We start from the raw sequence: 12,500 nt of genomic DNA on the forward strand, positions 1-12,500 counted from the left end.
CATCATAAAAGTCCGTCTGTCCATCATAAAAGTGCGTCTATCCATCATAAAAGTGCATCTGTCCATCATAAAAGTGCGTCTGTCCATCATAAAAGTGCATCTATCCATCATAAAAGTGCATCTGTCCATCATAAAAGTGCGTCTGTCCATCATAAAAGTGCGTCTATCCATCATAAATGTGCATCTGTCCATCATAAAAGTGCGTCTGTCCATCATAAAATTGCATCTGTCCATCATAAAAGTGCATCTATCCATCATAAAATTGCATCTGTCCATCAAAAGTGCGTCTATCCATCATAAAAGTGCATCTGTCCATCATAAAAGTGCGTCTGTCCATCATAAAAGTGCATCTGTCCATCATAAAAGTGCATCTGTCCATCATAAAAGTGCATCTATCCATCATAAAAGTGCGTCTATCCATCATAAAAGTGCGTCTATCCATCATAAAAGTGCATCTATCAATCATAAAAGTGCATCTGTCCATCATAAAAGTGCGTCTATCCATCATAAAAGTGCATCTGTCCATCATAAAAGTGCATCTGTCCACCATAAAAGTGTGTCTATCCATCATAAAAGTGCGTCTATACATCATTAAAGTGCGTCTATCCATCATTAAAGTGCGTCTATCCATCATAAAAGTGCGTCTATCCATCATCAAAGTGTGTCTATACATCATTAAAGTGCGTCTATCCATCATTAAAGTGCGTCTATCCATCATAAAATTGCATCTGTCCATCATAAAAGTGCGTCTATACATCATTAAAGTGCGTCTATCCATCATTAAAGTGCGTCTATCCATCATAAAATTGCATCTATCCATCATAAAAGTGCGTCTATACATCATTAAAGTGCGTCTATCCATCATAAAAGTGCGTCTATCCATCATAAAAGTGCGTCTATACATCATTAAAGTGCGTCTATCCATCATAAAAGTGCGTCTATCCATCATAAAAGTGCATCTATCCATCATAAAAGTGCGTCTATACATCATTAAAGTGCGTCTATCCATCATAAAAGTGCGTCTATACATCATTAAAGTGCGTCTATACATCATTAAAGTGCGTCTATCCATCATAAAAGTGCGTCTATACATCATTAAAGTGCGTCTATCCATCATTAAAGTGCGTCTATCCATCATAAAATTGCATCTGTCCATCATAAAAGTGCGTCTATACATCATTAAAGTGCGTCTATCCATCATAAAAGTGCGTCTATACATCATTAAAGTGCGTCTATCCATCATTAAAGTGCGTCTATCCATCATAAAAGTGCGTCTATACATCATTAAAGTGCGTCTATACATCATTAAAGTGCGTCTATCCATCATTAAAGTGCGTCTATCCATCATAAAATTGCATCTGTCCATCATAAAAGTGCGTCTATACATCATTAAAGTGCGTCTATCCATCATAAAAGTGCGTCTATACATCATTAAAGTGCGTCTATCCATCATTAAAGTGCGTCTATCCATCATAAAAGTGCGTCTATCCATCATAAAAGTGCGTCTATACATCATTAAAGTGCGTCTATCCATCATTAAAGTGCGTCTATCCATCATAAAATTGCATCTGTCCATCATAAAAGTGCGTCTATCCATCATAAAAGTGCATCTATCCATCATAAATGTGCTTCATGGATAGAATTTCATTTTTGAGTGAACTATCCTTTTAATAGATCACATGTTTTTTTATTCGTGTTTTTCCTCAGGGTTTGTATCCCGAGTCTCATGGGATTGTGTGCAACTCCATGTATGATCCCGTGTTCAAAGCTCACTTCCGACTGAGAGGCCGAGAGAAGCTCAATCACCGCTGGTGGGGGGGGCAGCCCGTGAGTCATGACTCCGCCCACACACCGCTCTCAGCCAATCACTGCAGAGACAGCAGGATAGCTCACATAGGGATTATAATCTCATCTGCATATTTAAGGTGTAAAGCAGATGAGTTTTACATGTGACTAAATAAATTATCAAGCTCAGTTTGGGTTTGCATGGAAAGCCCAGTTGCAAATTTTGAAGTGGATCCATGTTTAATATTTTAAACTGTTTTGTCTTTTTGTCTTTTCAGATTTGGATCACGGCAGAGAAACAGGGCGTGAAAGCGGGAACCTTCTTCTGGCCCTGGTGAGATCACATATTATTGATTTCAGATCTTAATGGTTATATTATTCTACAGTCTACTGATTAATCAGAACTATCAGCTGTTTATTCAGTAGAGTTTCATTTTAAATGAGGTTTTCTTCTCAAATCAGCATTCTGTGTTTGGAGCATAGCTCAGCGTGTCACTGCAAGAGACTCATGACACAACCAACACATGATTCAAACAAAGACCTTTCACACACTCACACACACTCTCTCTCTCTCACACACGCACACACACACACACACACACACACACACACACACACACACACACACACACACACACACACACACACACACACAGAGTGGCTCAGTCTGTCCCAATCGTCATGTTCTTCATGCTTCATTTGCTTGATTTCTGAAGAAGTGACCAGCCACTCGTGAACAAGATCTCTGACGTCTGTCTGTGTTTGCTTGGAAAAGACGTTGTTTCTGAAGGCCTGAATAAACACATGTCTGTCTGTCTGTCTGTCTGTCTGTCTGTCTATCTGTGTCTCTGTAGGGTGATTCCTCTGGAGAGGAGGATTCTCACTATTCTGCAGTGGCTGCACCTGCCTGATGACGAGAGGTGCGTCATTTCACCTCTTACTGGGAAAAAACATTCTCATGATGGAATCTCACAAAATGATGTTTTATTAACAAAGTTCGGGAGAAGCACGTTCAGATAATTTACCTAATTGTCATGAGAGTTTAAATGAGCAGTTTTTACTGCTGTTCTATGACAGTTTTCCAGCATCCCTCCTCACTTACTAGTACTATCCCAAACCTGGGATGGGGGGGGGGGGGGGGGGGGGGGACTCTGGGTTTGGGCAAAATTTCGAGCTTGTAGCCTGGCTCCGCCCTCCTACGTACTTCCGCTCAATTTTCATTTTCCTTCAGTACGTCATCTGGGTTTGGGGTATATTTACAGGTTTTCTGGTAGGTAGGACCAGGCTACTCCCCTCGGACAGCATGCCAAATACGCTTATCTTTTACTCAATCTAATTATATGTAAGTGTGAACTTGTGAACTTATGTTCTTCATAAGGAAGATTAAGCCTAAGATTAAGACTATTATACTAGTATACTACTACAGTTTTGTTTTTAATTGCAATTAAGCCTCCCAGTCCTCATTACTGTAATTGTTATAACAAAATATTACAATATTTTTTCTACTATAACAGCTTGTTCACTTCAAGAACGATAACTATATTTATAAATATAACACTAACTATGATAACAGTAGTGATAACTACAGTGATATTATTAATGATAACTGTAGTGATCATTTTAATTTATGTCGCGCTGAATTTTGTCAGACTTTTTCGACTGATGGAGCGCTGATTCCCATTATCTCAGGGAAACAAGGTTTTGTTGGTAACCAGAGTGTTTTCACTATAGTAAAGGGATGTCTAGGTTGTAGAACCTGGCAAAGGTGGATGCCATGAACCAGCCGGACACTCCACTAGTCCAAGCCCACGAAGAGGCCATTCCCTAGGTAGAGTGTTCCCTTCACTCCTATAGGGCACTGCAAGTCATTGGATTTGTAAGCTATCACTATTGTGTCCACTATCCAAAGAGACAATCTCTGCTTCGTAACTGGCGGCCCCTCCGAAGCAGACAATATCTGCTGTGACTGCCTGAACTAGGGCACTTCTTGAAGGCCAGAAGCCCTGCCACACTCTCTAGGCAGTTTATGTGCCAGTTCGACATTGGCGCCATCTAGGAGCCAACGGCCGGCCTGCCGTCGCATAGGGCACCCTAACCCGTCGTGGAGGCATCCGTCATGACTACTTTTCTTCTGGAAACAGAGCCTAGTTCCAACCCCAACTGATACAGATTTGGTGATTTCCAGGGAACAAGGTCTTGGTGCAACTGTGGTTCTCCCTGAGAATGAGGCGGCCTTCGTGGGACTTTGTGGAACAGCCAATGCTGTAGTGGCCGCATATGTAGCAAGCCCAAGGGTAGCTTCTGAAATGTGTTCAAGGGGAGGTAGTCCCCACTTCTAAATGATGCCGCCACCCTCTGAATTTTCGAGGAGCTCCGGTGAAATCCAGGCCCACATCTGGGTCGAATTGAAGACTGCCCCCTGGAAACGAGATGCATTAGGTGGGGGAGAGCGAGCTTTTGCTTAAATTGATCCTGAAGCCCAGGCTTTGTAAATGACTGAGGAGCAGGGATCTTTGCGTGCATAGATCAAGTATGCGACTGGGATAAGAGCAGCCAATCATCGAAGTAATTCAGCAATCCTTGCATTTCGTAAAAGTATGTGGAGCCAGGGACCGTCCGAATAGCAGGACTGGATATTGGTAAGTCAACCCTGCGAACGCGAATATCAAGAATGGTCTGTGATGAGGGTCTATCTGGATATGAATGTATGCATCATTCAGATCCAGCGATAAAAAACAATCCCCTGGGTAAATCTTGACTCAGAGTTTACATTCTGTACAGCAGTGTCATCAGAGTTTGGTTCAGACATCTCAAATCGAGGTTGGGCCTGAGACCATCCTTTGGAATGAGGAAATAACGGTTGTAGAAACCGGACTTGCTGTAGGCCATGGGAAATTTCTCCACAGCGTGCTTTGCTAACAGAGCTTAGACTTCGACTCGGAGGACTTGAGCGTTGTCATCCGAGACTGAAGTGTAAGTCACACCCCTGGAGCGAGGAGCCCCGTTGGACTATTCCAAAACTTAATCTGATACACCAAGGATGGCCTCCCAAGCCTGGCTCCTGATGGGAGGAGGGGTTGAAGAGTCACACGTGGCGGGGAGCTGATGCTTGTAATAGGATAAAGAAGAGGAGGAATGCTCTTTTTATGTAGGTGTATGTTTTTTTATTTGATTCGCAATAACAGCATAAAGAGGTCTTGGCACGCAAATCACTGCTGGGACGAACCCAGTACCGATAACAAACATAGCACCTCCAACACCGGAACTGAACAGGGGGTTGGGAGGTGAACGCATCGCTCTGGGGGTGGTCCAACCTTGGTGAGACAAAGACTCCTCCTCTTTGTGCCTGAGACATCAGGGCTGCTCAGGATCCAGCACTAACTTAAAACAGGGGCTCTGGCGCCTGGGAAATGGATAGTGCTTCACTTTCTTCACCTCTTAAAAGAGTTCAGCCTTTCTCTGAGGCTGAACGCAGTGCAGAAGCTGGCGTGGTGTGTTTCTGAGTCGATGATGACTTAGAGTGTTGTAACAAGGTTAGATGTTATGGGAAGAAGGAGGCGAGAACCTACGAACAATCAAATATTTTAATAATAAATAAACAAATACAAAAACAAAAGTAAAGACGGCAGTCCCTCACGGTCGACTGCCGCCACACATAATAAAACAAAACATCAAATAAAATTCAAGCCTGGCCTCTCTCGATCTCCACTGTCGTCTCTCCTCCTTTTATGCTCCCGCTCCTCCGTGAGAGATACGAGACCGGTGCGTCGCACAGGAGTCGCTCATTAGTAATCACGCCACCGGCCTCATGCCGTTCTCTCACGACCCTCGGCCTTGTCCTGCTCGCCACCGGTGTCTAGAAGCCATAATAATGGCCGTCTTCTGAAGAAAGTGGCGCATGGATTGTGACGACTTCTTGTCACGGTTCATTAATTCATTGCTTCCTTCTCGTCTCGTGTCATTGTTGTTTTGTGTGTATGTGTGTGTGTGGGCATGACCAGTTCCGTTCCTCTCATCAGTGACAGCTGACTCTCGTTAGCACGCCAGCTGTGGCTCATCAACTACTCATTAACTCACCTTCGAATACTCACTGGTTTCTCCTCTCCATTGTCAGATCGTTGTTTATGTCTCCGCGTGCTGTCTCTTGTGTCCCGTTCCTGTTGGCGCTCCGGTTCCTGTTGGTGTTCCTGTTCCGTACTGCTGTCTGGTGTTCTAGAGTCGGTGTTCCCGTTCGGTGTTTCAGTTTCTTGTTCTGTCTCTGGATTACTTCACTCTCACCATCTGAATTCACCACATCACCACCATTCCCCTGTGCTGTCCGTCGAGGTCCCTGCGCCCTCGTGTTGCTGATTATTTCTTCACTCATTGTTGACTAATAAAGAGAGATTTCACTTGCAATATTGCTTCCCTGCTTTCTGTCAAGACACTTCTGGGCTGCTATGAAATGCTCAGCGAAGCTATCCACTGCAAAACCAAATAAGCCAGAGGGAGAGATAGGGAGTCCAGGTGGGATGTCTGGTCAGCATCCTTGATCTCTGTTAGATTTAACCAAAGCTGGCAACCTTGGACCAGCAAATAGGCTATGGCACGCCCAATTGCTTGTAGTGATCTCAGGTTCGTGAATGAATCATTCTTTCGAACCAGTTCACCAAATCGGACTGAATCGTTCAAAAAAAGGGGAGCCACCATAATTTTTAACATTAATAGGCTTTAAATTTAAGTTAACTTGAAACAATCTTCAAATAAACTCATGATTATAAGTGTCACATTTATCTGTGCCTTTAATAAAGTGTGTTGTATACAGTAGTATAATGATGTTTCTGTCTCTGTCAGTATGAGCTCTCTCTGTGTTTGAATGAGAGCTGCCGCCTCATTTTTTCCCCACTAAGTTTATTTTGCACATTAAGTTGTGTGTGGTGTGTTTTTCCAGGCCGTATGTCTACGCTGTGCACTCGGAACAGCCGGATACTTACGGACACCTCCTGGGCCCGCTGAGCAACGAGGTAAAACACTAAAACACACACACACACACTTTGATTAGTATCTGACATTTAGACAAGGGTAAATATGACATTGGTTTTAACTCTGAGAATAGAGCAGAATATCCTTATAGAGTTTGAGGATGACTAGTGTACTTGCTACCAAGTGCGTATAAGTCAAGTTCAAGTCTACATCCCTGTTTCCAATACTACTGAATGAACAAACATGTGTGAAATTAAATTCAAGTTTCAACAGAAGACTTGACTGTGCGTGAATTTTCAGTTTCAATAGTATTCAAGTGAAGGGTAAATTCTTCATATCAGTAGTACTGACGTACTTTACACTCCTGCTCATTGCCAAACAGCCGTTTGAGAGTGTTTTGACTGCGTGTGTGTGTGTGTGTGTGTGTGTGTGTGTGTGTGTGTGTGTGTGTGTGTGTGTGTGTGTGTGTGTGTGTGTGTGTGTGTGTTTGGACAGCTGGATAACACGCTCAGGAAGATTGATAACATCATCGGTCAGCTGATGAACGGGCTGAAACAGATGAACCTCCATCGCTGTGTGAACGTCATGCTGGTGGGCGATCACGGTACGTATGTTATAATCTACAGTGAGAAATAAATACTTCAGATTCTGCCCTAAACCTCTAATCTAATATACGATGACCTGGTAAGACTCAGATCTCACTGCTCATTTTACAGCAGATGCTCCATGTCTTTGTGTTCAGGGATGGAGGAATCTCACTGTGAACGAACAGAGTATTTGGGCTCTTACGGACTCGATGTTGATGCCATCACATTAATACCAGGATCCTCTGGTAGAATCGGCCCCAAAACTGCCAACACGCCATGTGAGTCCATGCATTTATCCAAGTTAAACTAATTATAAAAACTACAGACTAATACAGTTTTTTAGACAATATTTATAAATATTTAACCTTTTGAGAACATTTTTCTGAATTTGTAAAGACATTCTTCAGCAATTTTGTTAACAAAGTATGGAGACTGTGTCATAATTTTACTCCAAATTACCAAATTATTGAACCAAAACACATGAATTATGGTAAATTGTATCTACAAGTAAAACTGAAGTATTAAATAGTAAACCATATTTTATCTACTTAAAAACATTGGATTAACGTGACAATTTCCACATTGTATACAACGGTCACAGCAGGATGTTTTTCCTTGAGATGTTTTCAGTTGTATTCTAGGAAAGTGTTAATTCTTCAAAACAGTGTCAATACTTCTAAAACCTTTACATGGCTGATTTTATTGACGTATCTCTTCATGTTTCAGACGATCCGAAGGAGATTGTAGCTAATTTAACAGTAAGTATATAAATCACTCAAAACCACTGTTGTGTTTGTGTATAGTGCATCATGTGACCTTTGACCCTTCCCGTTTCAGTGTAAGATGCCCAATCAGCACTTCAAGCCGTACCTGAAGCAGCACCTGCCCAAACGCCTGCACTACGCCAACAACAGACGCATCGAGGACGTGCACCTGCTTATGGACCGGAAGTGGCACGTGGCCATGTGAGTACCAGAGTGTGTGTGTGTGTGTGTGTGTGTGTGTGTGTGTCTGAGACCGTTCACTAGAAGTGAGCCAGTTAGCGTTAAATAAAAACAACAAGAAGTCTATCATAGTCAACACTTCAGAAAAACTGAGTATGTGTGTGTGAATGGCATCTTTAAACAAGTAAACGAGTGTTAGTAGTATACTAGTAATGGTTTAGGGTACGTTTACACGACAATGATGTGCTTAAAACGGAGAAGTTTTCCTGTGTACAGACGACACCATTGTCAAAATGATCCCTATTCACGCTGATCCGCGAAAACGACTAAAATGCCTGTATTCTGCTGCAAGGCCAGTAGATGGCGATGAAACACTATAGACTGAACATGTAATACGCATGTGCATGATGTCATCGTCTTCTGAGATTTGCGTTTTAGTTGTTTACACGGAGACCGTTTTCAAAAACTTGCACTTTGAAACCATTTTCAAAACTTTGCGTTTTCAGGCACCCAAAACTCCATTGTCGTGTAAACGAACAGGCAAAACGCATAAAGTTTTACGTTTTTAGTTGAAAACGGTGTCGTGTAAACAGCCCCTTAGTCAGTACTCTGGTCATCATATAACAACAAATACAATTTCTTCACAAAAAGCCATTTTAGCAGACATTTAGAGGGAAATGTGCCGTGTGAAGTTGAACTCAAGTGATGTTTTGATATGTTTGTGTTTGAGAGCAGAACACCTGCTACCTGTGGATACTTTGGAGATCATGGGTTTGACAACAAGATCAGCAGCATGCAGGTCAGTCAATCAATCAATCAATCAATCAATCAATCAATCAATCTATCAATCAGCCAATCAGTCAATCAGTCAATCAAACAATACATTCATCTATATATTATTCAAATCAATTCAATCTATCTATATTTTGTTCGCTATGTCTATCATTCTATTTACCTATCTATGTATCTGTCTGTCCGTCCATCCAAGAATGTTTCCGTTGTGTTTTTCTCGTAGACAATCTTTATGGGATTTGGACCGAGCTTCAATTTCAAGACACAAGTGCCTGTTTTTGAGAACATTGAACTGTATAACGTCATGTGTGGTGAGTAAATCCTGAAGCGTTTCTTAAGAGTATTCAATCATGAGAATCATGACAGATTAATGCAGTGTGTGTGTGTGTGTGTGTGTGTAGATCTTCTGGGTTTGACTCCGGCCCCTAATAACGGGACACACGGCAGTCTGAATGACATGTTGAGAAACCCTACATATACTCCTACTCAGCCAGAGGAAGTGACATCACCAACACCTTTAGCCCCGCCCTCTGAAGTGACCCATGACCCGAGCTGTAACTGTGATGATGAGGTCAGGGACACACACACACACACACACACACACGTGTTCACTACAGGTCAGTGGATTGAGTCTCTTCTCGTTCACAGAACAACATTGAAGAAAGTTCTCAGGCGTTTCCTCCTGCGGCCGATGGACTGTCGAACAGTTAAGATCTGTTTCAGTTTCACACGTTCTCATCCCTAATAACAGGTCATGTGATGATGGGATGCAGGGACAGGAATAATTCAATCAAATAATATCATTTTCTTTGTTTAAATGTATTATTACTGTGGTTATTTGTATGTATTCTTTGCATTTGCTTTGTGAATTCACTATATATATATATAAAAGTAAGCTAGAGAAGAGGAGACCTCTTCATTTAACCTAAAAACCTTGAGAAAGTACGCCTTTAACAATGGTAATAGTTACAAAATGGAAACAATAGTTTAAAACCCTCTAACAGCTTAATTTTTTTATATCAACTGCAAATTTGTAACATAACTTGGTTAGACATATGGCTTTGATTTTCTTGCAATTTTTAATCCAAATTATTTTGTAAAATACCAATTTTGTATAAAATAAGAAATGTTTAGTTCAGTACATCTGCTTTACACTAAAAAATAAATTTCTGTTACTTTTTTTACACTTTAATTTTTTTAAGTGCTTTCACTTCTTTAAAAAGAGAGTCATTCTATATTCTATCATAATATTATTTCTATGTAATATGTTAGTAAATAAGAAATGAACTGATTGTCAAAGCAGAGTAAATTAATGAACCTCTTGACTGTGTGTGTGTGTGTGTGTGTGTGTGTGTGTGTGTGTGTGTGTGTGTGTGTGTGTGTGTGTGTGTGTGTGTGTGTGTGTGTGTGTGTGTGTGTGTGTGTGTGTGGTGTGTGGTGTGTGTGTGTGTGTGTGTGTGTGTGGTGTGTGGTGTGTGTGTGTGTGTGTGTGTGTGTGGTGTGTGGTGTGTGGTGTGTGGTGTGTGTGTGTGTGTGTGTGTGTGTGCAGACGTCACACACCTGCCGTTCGGTCGTCCGGCTGTTCTCTTCCAGACGTCGTACACACTGCTGTGTCAGTCCGATTATTGCAGCGGCTTCAGTCACGCCATCAACATGCCGTTGTGGAGCGAGTTCACACTGACAGCACAGGTGCACAAACCACTGCGTTTACACACACACATGTTCCTCTGAGCCGTTTCAGTGTTTCAGTGTGTGTGTGTGTGTGTGTGTGTGTGTGCAGGTGGAGGTGGCGGCGGTGTCGTCCAGCGAGTGTGTGAGAGCAGATCCTCGTCTCGATCTCACACACACATGTAACACGTACAGCCAGGAGTCCGGCGTCACACACGCGTTCCTCTACCCGCCGGGTCAGTCACACACTCTTTTCTTGCTCTTAGAGGTTATTTTATGACACTGAATGTAAAAATAAACCAAATGATGTCTAATTTAAGGCTAAACACCACAGATGAACCGGGTAAAACTCTTAACTTATTTATATCAACATAATTTCTCCAGTTTATTAATAACCTATTTATAATTACTTATATTTTTTTACTTAATTATTTATTACTTCACTACTTATAATTGATGTATGAAGTACATTAAGACAGTTGTTTTGTACGCATGTTTTTTTTGTTGTTGTTTTTTTTACCAATTTGGGAGGAGTAAAATTTACATTTGTGACTTCAACAAGCATATATAATGCATTTATGCATTTTGTTCATTTTCATCTGGAATATGTACAAGTGTGCTCTCAATCAGAGGGCATTTGTCTCACGATTGGATAGCTTTCCAATCAGAGAAAAAACATGAAGTGATCAGGTACATGAGTTTCCACATGCATCGCAGTCATTTTAATATGTATGGCATATTTAATAAGGACTCTATACACTTGGTTGAAATTTATAGCATTAACTATTTACAGCGGAACGAGCTTTAAGGTGTCAGTTGGATGACTTGTTTGCCAGCGATTAACCCTCCGCGTGACAGTGTTGGCACGCGTGCCTTAGGTTGCCGACCCCTGCTATAGACCATGAAATTCTTATTGCACGGCTGGAGAGGTTGGTAGGGTTGCGAAGGGGTGGTTTTAAATTGGTTTAAGTCCTATTTAACTAACAGAAGTTTTTCAGTCACCGTGGGGGAATTTACATCTTCGTTTGCCCCTCTTAAATGTGGGATACCTCAAGGGTCCATTTTGGGACCCATTCTGTTTTCATTATACATGCTTCCAATTGGGACTATCTTTCAAAAACACAGAGTATCATTCCAAGTGTTATGCAGATGATACACAGATATATATGCCAGTAAAAAAGAATGATAATTAATTACGCCCTCTTTAAGCATGTCTGAATGATTTGAAAACCTGGCCGGCTGCAAATTTTCTGCATCTAAATGAATGCAAAACCGAGATTATTGTGTTTGCACCGTCTAATTTATCTGAGTTCCCCTGTGTTGATTTAGGGCCTTTATCTATTTATGGTAAATCTATGGTGAAAAACTTGGGGGTAATTTTTGATAACTCTCTAAAATTTGAAAAACAAGTTAAATCCTCTAATCCTCTAAATCCTCAAATGACAAAAATTGCTCGACTTTTGTCAAGGTTCTTAATTGAAAGAAACCTGATCGAACAATAGCGTTATTGTTCGATCAGGTTTCTTTCAATTAAGAACCTTGACAAAAGACGAGCCATTTTTGTCATTTGAGGATTTAGAGAGAGTAATGCATGCATTTGTGACCTCACGTCTAGACTATTGTAATGCCCTGTATGCAGGGATTAATCAGTCCACATTGACACGCTTGCAAATTGTTCAAAATGCCGCGGCTAGATTGCTGACAGGTTCTCGAAAGCGGAACCATATCTCTCAGATTTTGCTTTTATTGCATTGGTTGCCAA

At 41.4% G+C, this 12,500-nt stretch overlaps 1 protein-coding gene across 2 annotated transcripts in view; it reads left to right on the forward strand.

The window, feature by feature from the left end:
• Positions 1-12,500, forward strand: part of LOC143738113 (autotaxin-like) — a 28,682-nt gene that overhangs the window by 5,683 nt on the left and 10,499 nt on the right. For both annotated transcript variants that reach the window (XM_077230035.1, XM_077230033.1), the window contains exons 8-21: positions 1,708-1,827; positions 2,064-2,119; positions 2,640-2,705; positions 6,716-6,788; positions 7,243-7,351; positions 7,490-7,612; positions 8,061-8,092; positions 8,172-8,299; positions 9,014-9,077; positions 9,294-9,381; positions 9,472-9,641; positions 9,719-9,776; positions 10,620-10,759; positions 10,851-10,974. In XM_077230035.1, the coding sequence (XP_077086150.1) occupies positions 1,708-1,827; positions 2,064-2,119; positions 2,640-2,705; positions 6,716-6,788; positions 7,243-7,351; positions 7,490-7,612; positions 8,061-8,092; positions 8,172-8,299; positions 9,014-9,077; positions 9,294-9,381; positions 9,472-9,641; positions 9,719-9,776; positions 10,620-10,759; positions 10,851-10,974 (1,351 nt within the window). The remainder of the gene's footprint in view (positions 1-1,707; positions 1,828-2,063; positions 2,120-2,639; positions 2,706-6,715; positions 6,789-7,242; positions 7,352-7,489; positions 7,613-8,060; positions 8,093-8,171; positions 8,300-9,013; positions 9,078-9,293; positions 9,382-9,471; positions 9,642-9,718; positions 9,777-10,619; positions 10,760-10,850; positions 10,975-12,500) is intronic.

Source organism: Siphateles boraxobius, unplaced genomic scaffold, assembly GCF_051911475.1.
Source record: "Siphateles boraxobius isolate OS27281-9 unplaced genomic scaffold, OSU_SipBor_1 138, whole genome shotgun sequence".
NCBI classification, from domain to species: Eukaryota; Metazoa; Chordata; class Actinopteri; order Cypriniformes; family Leuciscidae; genus Siphateles; species Siphateles boraxobius.